Here is a 12,831-nt window from a genome sequence, read left to right as displayed (position 1 = left end):
AGTAGAATTTTTAAAATTTCTGCGGGAATAGCATGACCGCATTGACAAATTGGTCTTTTCTTGTGACTAATTGGTTGGTCAGACTAAATTTACTATACGGCGTAAACAAAGGACTCAGAATACGTTGGAATGTAGGTATAAGTAAAATGATATATTATTATTCCTTCCACGTGTAAGTCTCCCCACCTAAACTAAACACGTGTAACCTAAAGTCACTAGTTTATATATATATATATATATATACTAGTTTTTAATCAAAAATTACAGTATTTACTCGGAAGTCCTGTGTTTTACTACTAACCTGGGTCCCATCCTTACAACGTAATTAGTTTGTCAAAACGCCAACAAGCTTGTTACCTCAAATTGTATGGAGCCATAAAGCGGCATCCACGGCCAAAATGGCAGAGCCAGCGTTGATCCTGGGCTCGACCAAGATTATGTGTAGTGTATGTATCATGTGTGTGGTAGTGTGTGTGTCAATATGAAGGATATATTGAGTTAAGGAAATTTATCACCATTTTTGCGTAATAAATGTCATAACATTGATAAGAACTGGGACCTTTACTATCAAACATGTATTATTTTTAACGGTTATGTTGATACATTATATATTTAATTTTAACATAATATGAAAATTAGTAACAGTTACACTAATAAACAGGATATTTGCAAGACTTGTATCTATGAGTAATTGTTAATCTCATCGCATTTTGTGCTTAGCGAACAACAATTTTCACAATTTATATCTGTTTTATTTGGAAATAATAAGCTAAGCGAATGTTTTCTATTGTGCTAAGCAAATACTAAGATTGTTCTCATTGTTTGCAGTTCAGCTGCATCTTATACATATAAGTAAATAACTACTTAACATTGGAATATTCCTCAATTCAATAATATATCTTTGGACGTAACTGTCGCTTTTGCAAGTGTATATTGGTACATACACTTGCAAAACACTAAAACGATATGATCGTGGTAGTATTTGCCAAGGAAATGCAATTTTGATTTGTCAAAATAAAGATTCTAACTAGAATGGAATGGAAGACTTTTTATAAGCCTTTGGGCGGCTAGAGTATATAATGTGGTTAAATATCACTTACAGTAAGTAAGGATGAATTGTGGGCTAGGGCTAGTTGTATTCAATTATCGTTTCGATTATGTATCATGCTACGACTGATATACAGGGTGCTTCCTGTAACAGGAGCAATAATTTAAACTATAGGCTGTACTCCTCAAACTGACCAACATTTATTCAGCAACTTTTGATAATAACTCATGTTTTGATTTTTATTGCACTTTAAAGTTTATTCTAAGACGCAATGTATTGCAAATTTTGTTATGTGAGAGCGTGACAAGCAACGTCAAACACACTGATGTCAGCGTACATTGAAGGCAATATTTATTTTGTATGAAAAAGAGGAAGTTTAAAGAATTCATAATTTTTAAAAGTTGCTGAACAAATGTTGGTCAGTTTGAGGAGTACAGCCTTTAGTTTAATTTATTGCTCCTGTTACAGGAAGCACCCTGTATACATAATGGAGATATTCGTCGCATTAATGAACTGAAGTAATTCGTTGTAGACGGAGCTTATTATAAGCTACTATCTGGTTAGAGCCCAAAATTCACTACGTGAGCTACAGAGCCACCTTGCGAGTTGAACTAATCCGTCGACAGTTCGACTACTCGAGCTTACACACACCATTGATGTACGCTCTGATTTCACTCGTGAACTTGTAGATTTCGACGTACGAGCTAGCGTATGAATGCTGGGCTAATTATAAGTGTACTTTAAAAAGGTGCAGTGATATTGAAGGGATGTGTGTTGGGTTCGGCAGAGCGGCGGCGGCACGATGCAGTTCGCGCCGTGGCAGATCTCGGGCGCGCTGCCGCAGGTGTGGGCGGGCGGGCTGCAGGCGGGCGTGCCCGCGGGCCCGCTGCTCGCCTCCAACCCGATCTTCCTGCGCGGCGCGCAGCCCGACGCGCCCTCCATGTTCATACAGCACTCGCCGCAGAACACGCACACTCACAACAGTCAGTATCACCATCATAACAGACTATAATACAGGGTGCTTCCTGTAACAGGAGCAATAAATTAAACTAAAGGCTGTACTCCTCAAACTGACCAACATTTGTTCAGCAACTTTTAAAAATTATGAATTCTTTAGACTTCCTCTTCTTCATACAAAATAAATATTGCCTTCAATGTACGCTGACATCAGTGTGTTTGACGTTGCTTGTCACGCTTTAATAATAACAAAATTTGCAATACATTGCGTCTTAGAATAAACTTTAAAGTGTAATAAAAATCAAAACACGAGTTATTTTCAAAAGTTGCTGAACAAATGTTGGTCAGTTTGAGGAGTACAGCCTACAGTTTAATTTATTGCTCCTGTTACAGGAAGCACCCTGTATAACTATAGTCGGGCGTGGCTCACTCAGCGATTTCGTCGCTTTGCTACAGGTAGCTAAAAGTACATCCGTTCCACCCCAATTTTGGGGAAAGCCAGCCGCGCGTGACGCTGTCGCCATCTAGCGGCCATATCTGTGCTGATTGTAACAGACGCGTTTTGTTAGAGAGTGAATCTTCTGTACTTAGTACTATTATTTATTCTGTGCTATAGTACTAGTTTGTAAACAAAGGCATATGCCGCATGAAAATCCTTCTCTTTAAAAATACGTACTTTCTACCTGTGAATTGCTTTGTTTTTGGTTTATTGTTAATAAATTCACGCTAGTCGTACGATCGCTTTCTATTACGCTAATACTTCGAAAATTGAGTAAAGAGGCTATTTCTATTATGACAATGTGTAGGGTTTATTACTGCAAAATTAAAAACATAATCAAGTGTGGATTGTGGCTGTAATATTGTGCGACCTCCGAGGTTTGCTTCTGCGACTGTTTCTATCTGTGTGCCTGAGCGAATGTTATCTCGCTTTTCTTTTATCTTGAAAGTTATCGCTCTTGTAACCGAACTTCTATTTTAGACAGTTACACTTTTTCAAACTGCAATATTTAACCCTTTGACCGCCAAAGACGTCAACTGAGAACCTTTGTGCATTCCGACAAGCTTCACGATGACGCGCCACGCACGGTACGCGTGGCGTTCAAAGGGTTACTAACTACGCGTGCACGCATGTTTAGCGAACTCGTTTCACGGAACAGCTCATCCAGTCATTTTTAATATGACACGAAAGTTTACAGTCAGTTCCCTAACATAAGTATCAACTGTTGAATACAGTTGCGACGCGAGTACTTCAGTTGGGGCACTTACTGTACACGTATATATGATCTTGGGATTGACCCGTGTTTGTATTACAGACGCGAGCGTGGCGTGCGCGACGGGCACGATGGCCAAGCCGCGCGCGTCCACCGAGGGCATGGCCAAGGCGCCGCGGCCGCTGTCCACCATCATGCCGTCCGGCGCCATCCGCCCCGCCTCCTCCGTGTCCACACAGACCAACGCCAACCAGGCGCAGAACCAGGTCTCGATGTTTTACTGATCCTTCATCTATCTAATACCTTTAAATGAGCAATTCTTGTTTATTTATTTATTTATATATATATATATATTTCGGGGATCTCGGAAACGGCTCTAACGATTTCGATGAAATTTGGTATATAGGGGTTTTCGGGGGCGAAAAATCGATCTAGCTAGGTCTTATCTCTGGGAAAACGCGCATTTCCGAGTTATTATATGTTTTCCGAGCGAAGCTCGGTCACCCAGATATTGTCAATTAATCATGATGTGGAAATGCTTATCCCCTTAGGGCTCATTTAGACGATGCGAGAACTCGCATGCGAGTTCATTACATTGCGTCATTTGATCGGTCGGCTGAATTGATGTAACCTCAATGGTCCGCAATGTAACTAAAATCGTATACGAGTTCGCGCGCCGTCTAAATGAGCCCTTATTCATAAACTTAGCAACCCCTTACAAACCTCTGTAAACTGTTGTCAACTTATCTAAAAAACAGAAATATCAAAATGACGTATAGAGACAAACGATTACCAACGGTTTTTTATTATTTTAGATTTGTTTATGAATAACACCATTAGTCTTTCTAAAATCAAAACTGATATTTAAATAATACGTGGATGTGCAATTGCGCTTTGCTCTTATAAATATGACAATCACTGACTATCGTCATATCGGTATACTAATTAATGTACACAGTAACGCTTGACGCTGACGCCGGTTGATTATTATACATTTGATTGAACCAATCCTTCGTTAAAGGTCTCCGGGTAATAGGCTACATGACTAATTTTTTTTTATGGTATCAATCGATCGGGTTTGTTTTTAGGATCAAATGTCTATATGGGACCCATATAAACCATGGAAGTATTCTGTCCGCTCAATTATGACCCAATGTAATGTATTCGATTGTAGGCGGTGCTTACAGAGTGTTCGATTGGCAACTTCAGTTCGGCCGAGATGACAGTCAGTGACGGATGGCTAAATTAGTTTATAAAAACTACGTTTTTTTGTAATTAAAAATGTCTTCATGGGTCGTGAAGTGGTGCAGAAGTTATTTTAGTTCATATCAAGGACAGTGGAATCACTTTTCACTTGTAGTAAACAGATAGAGTCAGACCAAGAAAAGTCTGCAGCGGATTTGATAGCCCACGCAGTGCAAGTGTTATTTTCACGTCATAATTTAATAGAAGTTTGACGTTTAAAATAACACTGGCACTGCGAGGGCTGTCAAACCCGCTGCAGACTTTTCTTGGTCTGACTCTAACTTCAGTAAAATTTGGAATAAACATGACGACATTTTTTCAATACTATCGTGCTAAGCTAAAACGTAATAACTGCATACGACTTTCATAACAACATACGACTTTTTAAATTGCGAGGATAATAGGGATGGTTTTATGCCAAATGAAGTAGACTATTTTATTAACTTATGTTTGGTTTAGGTGTTTTCTATATAATTATAAATGTAGTAATAAATTCCTTCTTACAGATTTGTATTTTCCTTTTTTATTTCATGAGATGGAACTATAAAAAAACTACCTAGTTATTTCAAATTAATAATCAAATTTAGTATTGTCATTTTACATTACTTTCCATTCAGATTCCCACAAGATGCTATTCGCAGAGAACTATGGAAAAAAGCTGTCCAATTAGAGAGACATGAAATTGAGGATGCCTGGCAAGATATCTAGAATATTATGTTCTATTCATGAGATAACCCGTGAGATAATCATACCCGGTCTCCTATATGTAGATACATTTTTTTCTATCACGCTTTCACTGAATTAATTTAACAAATACACACATTATCTGAAAATGTTGATCATTTGAATCCACTCTCTACAGTCACATATATGTAGGTTCTCTCTCAAGCCATTTCCGTCAGTAGAAAAGAGCGGCAAATTTAGAAAATGTAAGCGCGCGAACGGTTATGGTCCCATACAAAATTTTGCGCCTTTTTCTACTGACAAACTTGCTTGACCGGCTATATACATAATAAAATATTTCCATTGGAACTGAAAGTGGGGATTTATTGTGACTCCGCCTGTTCAAATGTTTTTGACCCGATTCGTGTACCCATGTAAATTTTGCAGGCTGTATAGCCTGTCCGATTTCTAAGATCAAGTTCGCCATACATTTACTATGGCGTACTTGATCTTAGAAAAACGGACAGACGATACCAGTACGGCTACCATCAGTTTGGCACTGACATAAACGCCGTCGAGAACGTAATTTACTTTCTATACATCTCGCTCGTACTCGCATATTAGTGCAAACGAGATGTATAGAAAGTAAATTACGTTTTCTATAGCGTAAATGTCAGTTTTGACACTGTCAGTGACTCATGGTACGGGCTCTGAACGTGACTTCACACTGCCATACAGATTGATAATAAAATATACAAAATACTTATTATAGCGGAATACATTTATACAACAATGAATATTTAATTATGTTGAGTTAGTCTGTCATTTAATTTCATAACAACATTTTAACTAGTTATGTTTTAATCTGCATTAAATTATTATACGTGAATTATTTGACTGGTTCTTCAATGTATGGCATAAACCTATCCCTGTCCAAGTCATATTCTAATCAAATATGAACCGCGAACTCTCAGCGGCCAGTACGTACAGCAAGAAGGTTATTAGCGGATTAATGTCGCTGATTGGTAGTTATTGACATTATATGCATTTCATCTACACTTAGCTGTGTACGTTAGTGTAATAGAGACAGGCTCTGTAAACGTATCGTATTATTTAAATGTAGGCGTAATTGTGTATGTGTGCTAATTTGGCCCGAGAATTTGAACGGTAATGTTCCCAAAGGTGGACTCCACCACTATCCGCTGGGTGCAAAGCATGCTCTCAAGCAGAATGGTTAGGCTGGACTTGCTTAACACCACACTCGAAGTGGCCACTGTGAGAGGCTGCCCGCAGGGGGGTGTCTTATCTCCCCTGCTCTGGACTCTTGCGGTGGATGGACTTCTGCACAAGATGGCGGAGCTCCGAATCGACACACAGGGGTACGCTGACGACCTTGTTGTGACGGTGAGGGGCAACTGCCAAAGTACTTTATCAGACCTTATGCAGAGGGCTCTCAACACCATAAATACATGGTGTGGAGATAATGAATTGTCTATCAACGCAGATAAGACAATTATAGTTCCATTCACGAACAAGCGGAAAATAGACAAACTCAAACCGCTTGTCATGAATGGTAAAAGTATTCCGTTCTCAACAGAGGTCAAATATCTGGGGGTAACACTGGACCAGAAACTGACCTGGAACAAGCATGTGGACGGAATTATACAAAAGGCTAGATCAGCCCTGGCAATATGCTGTCGTTTAGCAGGCAACCGATGGGGTCTAAAACCCAAAATTGCCTTATGGCTGTACACATCTATAGTGAGGCCGATAGTGTCTTACGCCTCTGTAGCATGGTACAGGAAAACGACGCAGAAGGTAACAGTGACGAAGCTTGGCAGCCTGCAAAGAACTGCCTGTGTCATCGTCACTGGAGCCATGTCATCCTCCCCGACGGCAGCCCTAGAGGCCATACTAAATCTACCGCCCCTTCACCTGCATCTGGAGTTGGAGGCGAAATCTAGTATGCTTAGAATAGCGGGCGCGAGGAGAGGTAATTGGTTATCGAAAACTCTGAGACTGTTTAAGGAATCAGTGTATGATATCCCTGTTCTTGGGATACCATCCGACACTATGGCACCCAAATTTTGTCCACTCAAACATTACTCAGTGGAACTCCCCAAAAGGGAGGACTGGTCAAACAGTCAAATTAAGTGGAAAGAAGGAAGCCTAAGGTGGTACACTGATGGCTCCAAATCCGGATCTGAAGTAGGCTGCGGAGTATACGGTGAAGCGCCTAGGAAAAGCATCAGCTTAAACCTAGGACGTTTTTGCTCTATATTCCAGGCGGAGGTATACGCCATCCTAGAATGTGCGTCAATCAATCTGCAAAGCAACTACGGTAATCACACAATCTATATCCATTCGGATAGCCAGGCGGCACTCTTAGCCCTAACCTCTGATGTCACCACATCGAGGCTGGTTGAGAACTGCAGGCAACTATTGAACAACCTTGGAGCCAGGAACAAAGTTGTTCTACGTTGGGTCCCAGGGCATGCGGGTATCGTAGGAAATGAAAAGGCCGACGAGCTCGCGCGAGCAGGGGCTAAAGGGATAAACTACAGTCCTGAGCCGTTTTGTGGTATCCCCAAAAGCCTAACGCGGCTCACCCTAAAGACCTACTGTCAATACACAACAATTCAACTCTGGAGGGAAACAACAGGTTTGAACCATTCCAAAGCGCTTATCAAGGCCTTCAGCAAAAAGGCGTCCTCGAACGCCTTAGCGCTGTCTAGGAACCAACTGCGCAACTTGGTAAGGGTGCTTACTGGGCACTGTTGCCTAAATAAGCACATGCACACCATGGGGAAACGTGACATGGGGCGGTGCAGACTCTGCATGGAGGCAGAGGAGACGCCCTTGCACATCCTCACAGAGTGCCCTTGCCTAATGCGTACTCGTGACTTAATCCTGGGCGGGCACATATTGCGCCCGGAGGAGGTAAAGTCTCTCGAGTTCAAAAAGATCCTGCAGCTATTTGAAGTTGCATGTTTGGATCGAGAGTTGTAGTAGGTGGCGATCACAATAGATCAGCGATGGTCGCAGTGATACATAGGCTTTGGAGCCTTATATAGCCCCTAACAAGAAGAAGAAGAAGAATGTTCCCAAAGGCGGTTTCCAGTTATATGCTTTCACTGGACCCATTGCATTAAAGTAACACAAAAGTAAGAAATTGTAGTCAAAGTCCGACCGAGTCGCACTTCACTCGCGAAACGCCCTATACAAAACGGCCAGAGGCCGTGACGTCATCGCCCATCTTGTAGCGTGCAAAGAGTATTAAATCACTACGTTTTAAGAGTCGGCACTCTCGAACAAGCCTTAAACCGAATTAAGAACGTACATTGTGCCAACACACCAAATAAATGTCAATACTGCCATCACAAAAAAAACAACGCTAGGGCTCGACACTTCCGGTACCTACTGTTTATCGATATCGATTAATGTGCGATACGTGCTGTTGTACTGTACTACTGTAAAAGTAAATATTGAGAATCAGGTGGATTAATAAAATAAATGCAAAACATAAAAATAATTTTATTTTACATAATAAAGATAAGATACAGATAGTTTTATATTTACGAAGGCATATTACAATACGCTTATGAACGTAACTAAAGCTACAATCTACTTTTAGAGCACTCCTGCAAACACTGAGTCTTGCCTGTGAAGGCTGTGAACTCCAACTTCCCACAAAGGGAAAAAGCTGTCAGGCTTATTTACATTCACTTGTAGATATTCAGAGGTTGGAGTTTCATTCAGCCTTTGTATAGGTAAATATTCCAAATCCTCATTACCTGTTACCTTTACCCATAGTATAGTCGATATCTGAAATAAAGGGATTATCGATAAGTTGTTCGCACACTATTTGTGTCTTAGGTTACCTAGTTTTTTACAAGAAGAATCTATTCACAGAATGTTTTCGTTTTAATCAAGGATTGTAAACGATAAAAACTACTCCAAACTAATTAAATTAGTATCTGGTAACGACTCAAAATGAAAATATCGCACAAAAACATCAGTTTACCGACCTGTTCGAATCAAGGGGAAATCTTGCCAAAAATATATCAGAAGTAAGTTTCCTTACACGCCTGACCCCACAAACTTCACATTTTCTTAAAGATTTGCCCCCCATTTGAATAAAAGCTAAAGTTATTTAGTCTAAACACAAAAATAAACACGTAACATAACCGCTTTCACGACAATTTAGAATGACGGTAGACGTTTTACCGATCATACCAACCTAAAGAAAAGTAGGTATAATACGTCTAGGTTTGAAAGCAAGTATGGTATGTGCTACCAAAATGCAACAGCAGTCATTTTAATTCGATAAGATTATTTACTATGCCTCAACGTTGGTAACAAGTACGTTCCTAAGTTATCATAGTATGGGGTGTCGATGGGCTGGTAGCGTGGACAAAACAAGAAAATTACGTTTTTGTCGGTGAAATATTGCGTTTATGTATATAGTTGCTATACAATATTTTTTTGGATGAAATGTAAGGAACCGAATGGTACCCTTACTTTTATCGTTTTTGGAAGTTAAAAAAACCTTAAATTTTGAAACTTTCAGGTCCTGTAATTTTGTAATTTTTCAATATTTTATTTGAATATCCACATTATTGTGATAAATTGCTCGTTTGCTATCTATTTTACTAGATTTTGTTATAAAATACAACATGTGCCATCATCCCTATTGTGTGTTTGTTTTGTGACAGGCAAAGCACCGAGGCAAGCCGGGGGTGCGGTCGCCGGCGCCGGCCGCCAAGCAAGACGCCGCCAACCAGACCAACAAGATGCAGCACCAGATGCAGCAGCCCAAGCAACAGTCAGTACCACTCTTTTTTCATCCATACCGTGTCGGTGGCAAACAAACATACGGCCCGCCTGATGGTAAGCTGTCACCGTAGCCTATGGACGCCTGCAACTTCAGAGTTGTTACATGAGCGGTACCGACACATTAATAACGTGTACACTCCTTTTTTTAAGATCCCCATACTATTAGGCTAACCATCTCTGCCACTAAAGATAAGCGATTTGTTTGAGTTATGAAGGCACGCAATGGTGAACATCAATACAATTTTTAATTTCACGACCCTACTTTTTAGGGTTCCGCAGCCAAATGGCAAAAAACGGAACCCTTATGGATTCGTCATGTCTGTCTGTCCGTATGTCTCAGCCACTTTTTTCCGAAACTATAAGAAGTATACTGTTGAAACTTGGTAAGTAGATGTATTCTGTGAACCGCATTAAGATTTTCACAAAAAAATAGAAAAAAAACAATAAATTTCGGGGGTTCCCCATACTTAGAACTGAAACTAAAAAAAAAATTTTCATCAAACCCATACGTGTGGGGTATCTATGGATAGGTCTTTAAAAATGATATTGAGGTTTCTAATATCATTTTTTTCTAAACTGAATAGTTTGCGCGAGAGACACTTCCAAAGTGGTAAAATGTGTCCCCCCCCTGTAACTTCTAAAATAAGAGAATGATAAAACTAAAAAAAAATATGTGATGTACATTACCATGCAAACTTCCACCGAAAATTGGTTTGAACGAGATCTAGTAAGTAGTTTTTTTTAATACGTCATAAATCCCCTAAATACGGAACCCTTCATGGGCGAGTCCGACTCGCTCTTGGCCGCTTTTTTAACCCTATGCTTACCGACGCAATATCGGCTCACCTAAGAGATTAAAGTTCAAGTTAGAACTACTAGTCGTTTTTTGGCTGGCAAATGTATACGCTTCGGAGTTAAGGGGCCTTAATCTAAGTCGTTTTCTAGTTCACAACGAGTTTAAATACACAAAATAAGTTAATCTTTGTGGATAAGAACAGGCTCACCCTGCTTTCCTAATTATTGAACATTACCGTTTTTAGCTCAATAAACCTGGAAAATTAGCGACTTGTGCCAGCTGGATACGAAATGTTGTCTCAATTGCATTTCTAGCTATCAGCCATTGTAGTAAAGAACCATTTTGTGGCATTCGTGGCACTTTAGCAACGGCCGTACTTGTTCCTTTTTTATGGTAATGTTGGAATCGAGTTTGCAGCATTCCAGACGTTCTCATTACCCATGAAAGTTTCATGCGTGACAAGTTTCATATCTTTGGCCGTTTGGGACCATATTTATAAAATTACTAGAAAAAATAATAATTTTAAAACAGATTACTTTTGGCGGGAAACAACTCTATTCCCTGTACCGCGCCTGCGCGAGGTATTTGCGTTGTAACTTACCGGCAACGGTGACGTCCTAAGATTACGGATTGAAATGGAGCTAATTAGTGACTTGGTCTTTTCTCGCGCGCAATTTTTGGCGTTTTTCGAAATAAAGGCTGCGCGCGTTGTACCGTGCTGCCCAGTTTCGATAAATAACCGTCGCTAGTGGAACTTTTGTCCACAAGGTCATTTCGTAATATCTGCATAATTACGTTGCATATTGCAAGTGCATCACGAACATTATACTGATGGATGAAAAAATGGTATTATATAACTGTCGTTTGGTGGTTACGTGGTGTATTTGAGGTGTGTTAAGTATGAAATAAACAAGTTTTAAAAGTTTTTCTGAAGTTTTGTTCCGAAAATAATTTTTGAGTCTAAACGATTTTTAGTTCCGTGGAATTCTGACAGCTAATAATATTAAACATCTAACTAATATATCATATTCAAGGCCCCACCTGTTAAACCTATTAAACACAAACTATGTAAATATTATTAGAAGCCCGATTGTTTGGTAATACCAGAAACATTTTGTAACGCAAGAGACACTCAAAACTGTCGATTGTATGATAAAATTTAGCTTTTATAAGGACAAATAACCAAAGAGTTATAGTAATCTAATATAATATTTTATTTTTTAATATAATCTCAGTAAACATCGCACCTCGAATTTGACAGCTAATGTGGATACCTAATACGGCAGTTCTGGTTGTAATAAAAGTTGACTACGCAGCTACCACAAAACATATGGCGCCGATTAGGGTCAAATACTTAGGCTGTCAAACGTTTATCATAGACGGCACGATTTTTTCTCTTACTTTATACAATCATTAATTCTTTGTAAACAACAAAATATGCAATCCTTTTCCATTTATCGTAGCGTCCATAAGTTTTGTTTTGTTCCCCAGGGTATTACTGATGAATTCGAGCGGGCAGATGACGCAGATATCGAGCGTGCAGGACAAGCAGCCCATCACGAAGACCATCCAGCAGCAAGCGATCTTGCAGCAGCAGGCGTTGCAGGTATCTACGACATTCGTGTACTCGATAGAGTACAGAGTTGATTGCCATAGAACTCATTGACACTATTTATTTATTTAATTAAATACATTTACACGGTATAACAGCATGTGCCAATGCACCGAGTAATAAGACTTACAAGAATTACAGGTTAACAAATATATATAAAGTAAAATAGATACTTAGTCATTACAAGTCAAATGCAAGTACTGGGAAGCCTTTCATCCATCATCTCACAAAACCTCAGACACTCCCGGCACACATTCGCCCATCTCCACGCAAACAAGTCACACTCTGGTCACAAAATAGATACAGTACAGAAGTCAATCACATGTATGTACTTCACTTTTCATACCTACGCTCGGCGGTCGCTCTAGGGTTGTCAACTATGATTTATGCACAAAAAACTATCGTAGTAACGTGATAGTGGCACTCGTATCTAGTAGTGGCCGGGGCGGGGTGCATAGGTACC

At 39.8% G+C, this 12,831-nt stretch overlaps 1 protein-coding gene across 8 annotated transcripts in view; it reads left to right on the top strand.

Annotated features, from left to right (window-relative positions):
• The window catches only part of LOC134661321 (polyhomeotic-proximal chromatin protein-like), a 50,748-nt gene that overhangs the window by 20,885 nt on the left and 17,032 nt on the right, over positions 1-12,831 (top strand). For all 8 annotated transcript variants that reach the window (XM_063517328.1, XM_063517327.1, XM_063517331.1 and 5 more), the window contains 4 exons: positions 1,836-2,031; positions 3,319-3,482; positions 9,840-9,949; positions 12,248-12,362. In XM_063517328.1, coding sequence (XP_063373398.1) covers positions 1,836-2,031; positions 3,319-3,482; positions 9,840-9,949; positions 12,248-12,362 — 585 coding nt within the window. The remainder of the gene's footprint in view (positions 1-1,835; positions 2,032-3,318; positions 3,483-9,839; positions 9,950-12,247; positions 12,363-12,831) is intronic.

The sequence above is a fragment of the Cydia amplana genome, chromosome Z (genome assembly GCF_948474715.1).
Source record: "Cydia amplana chromosome Z, ilCydAmpl1.1, whole genome shotgun sequence".
In the NCBI taxonomy this organism is placed as follows: Eukaryota; Metazoa; Arthropoda; class Insecta; order Lepidoptera; family Tortricidae; genus Cydia; species Cydia amplana.
The sequence above is the reverse complement of the archived record's forward strand: the minus strand, read 5'-3'. Positions and strand labels throughout refer to the sequence as shown.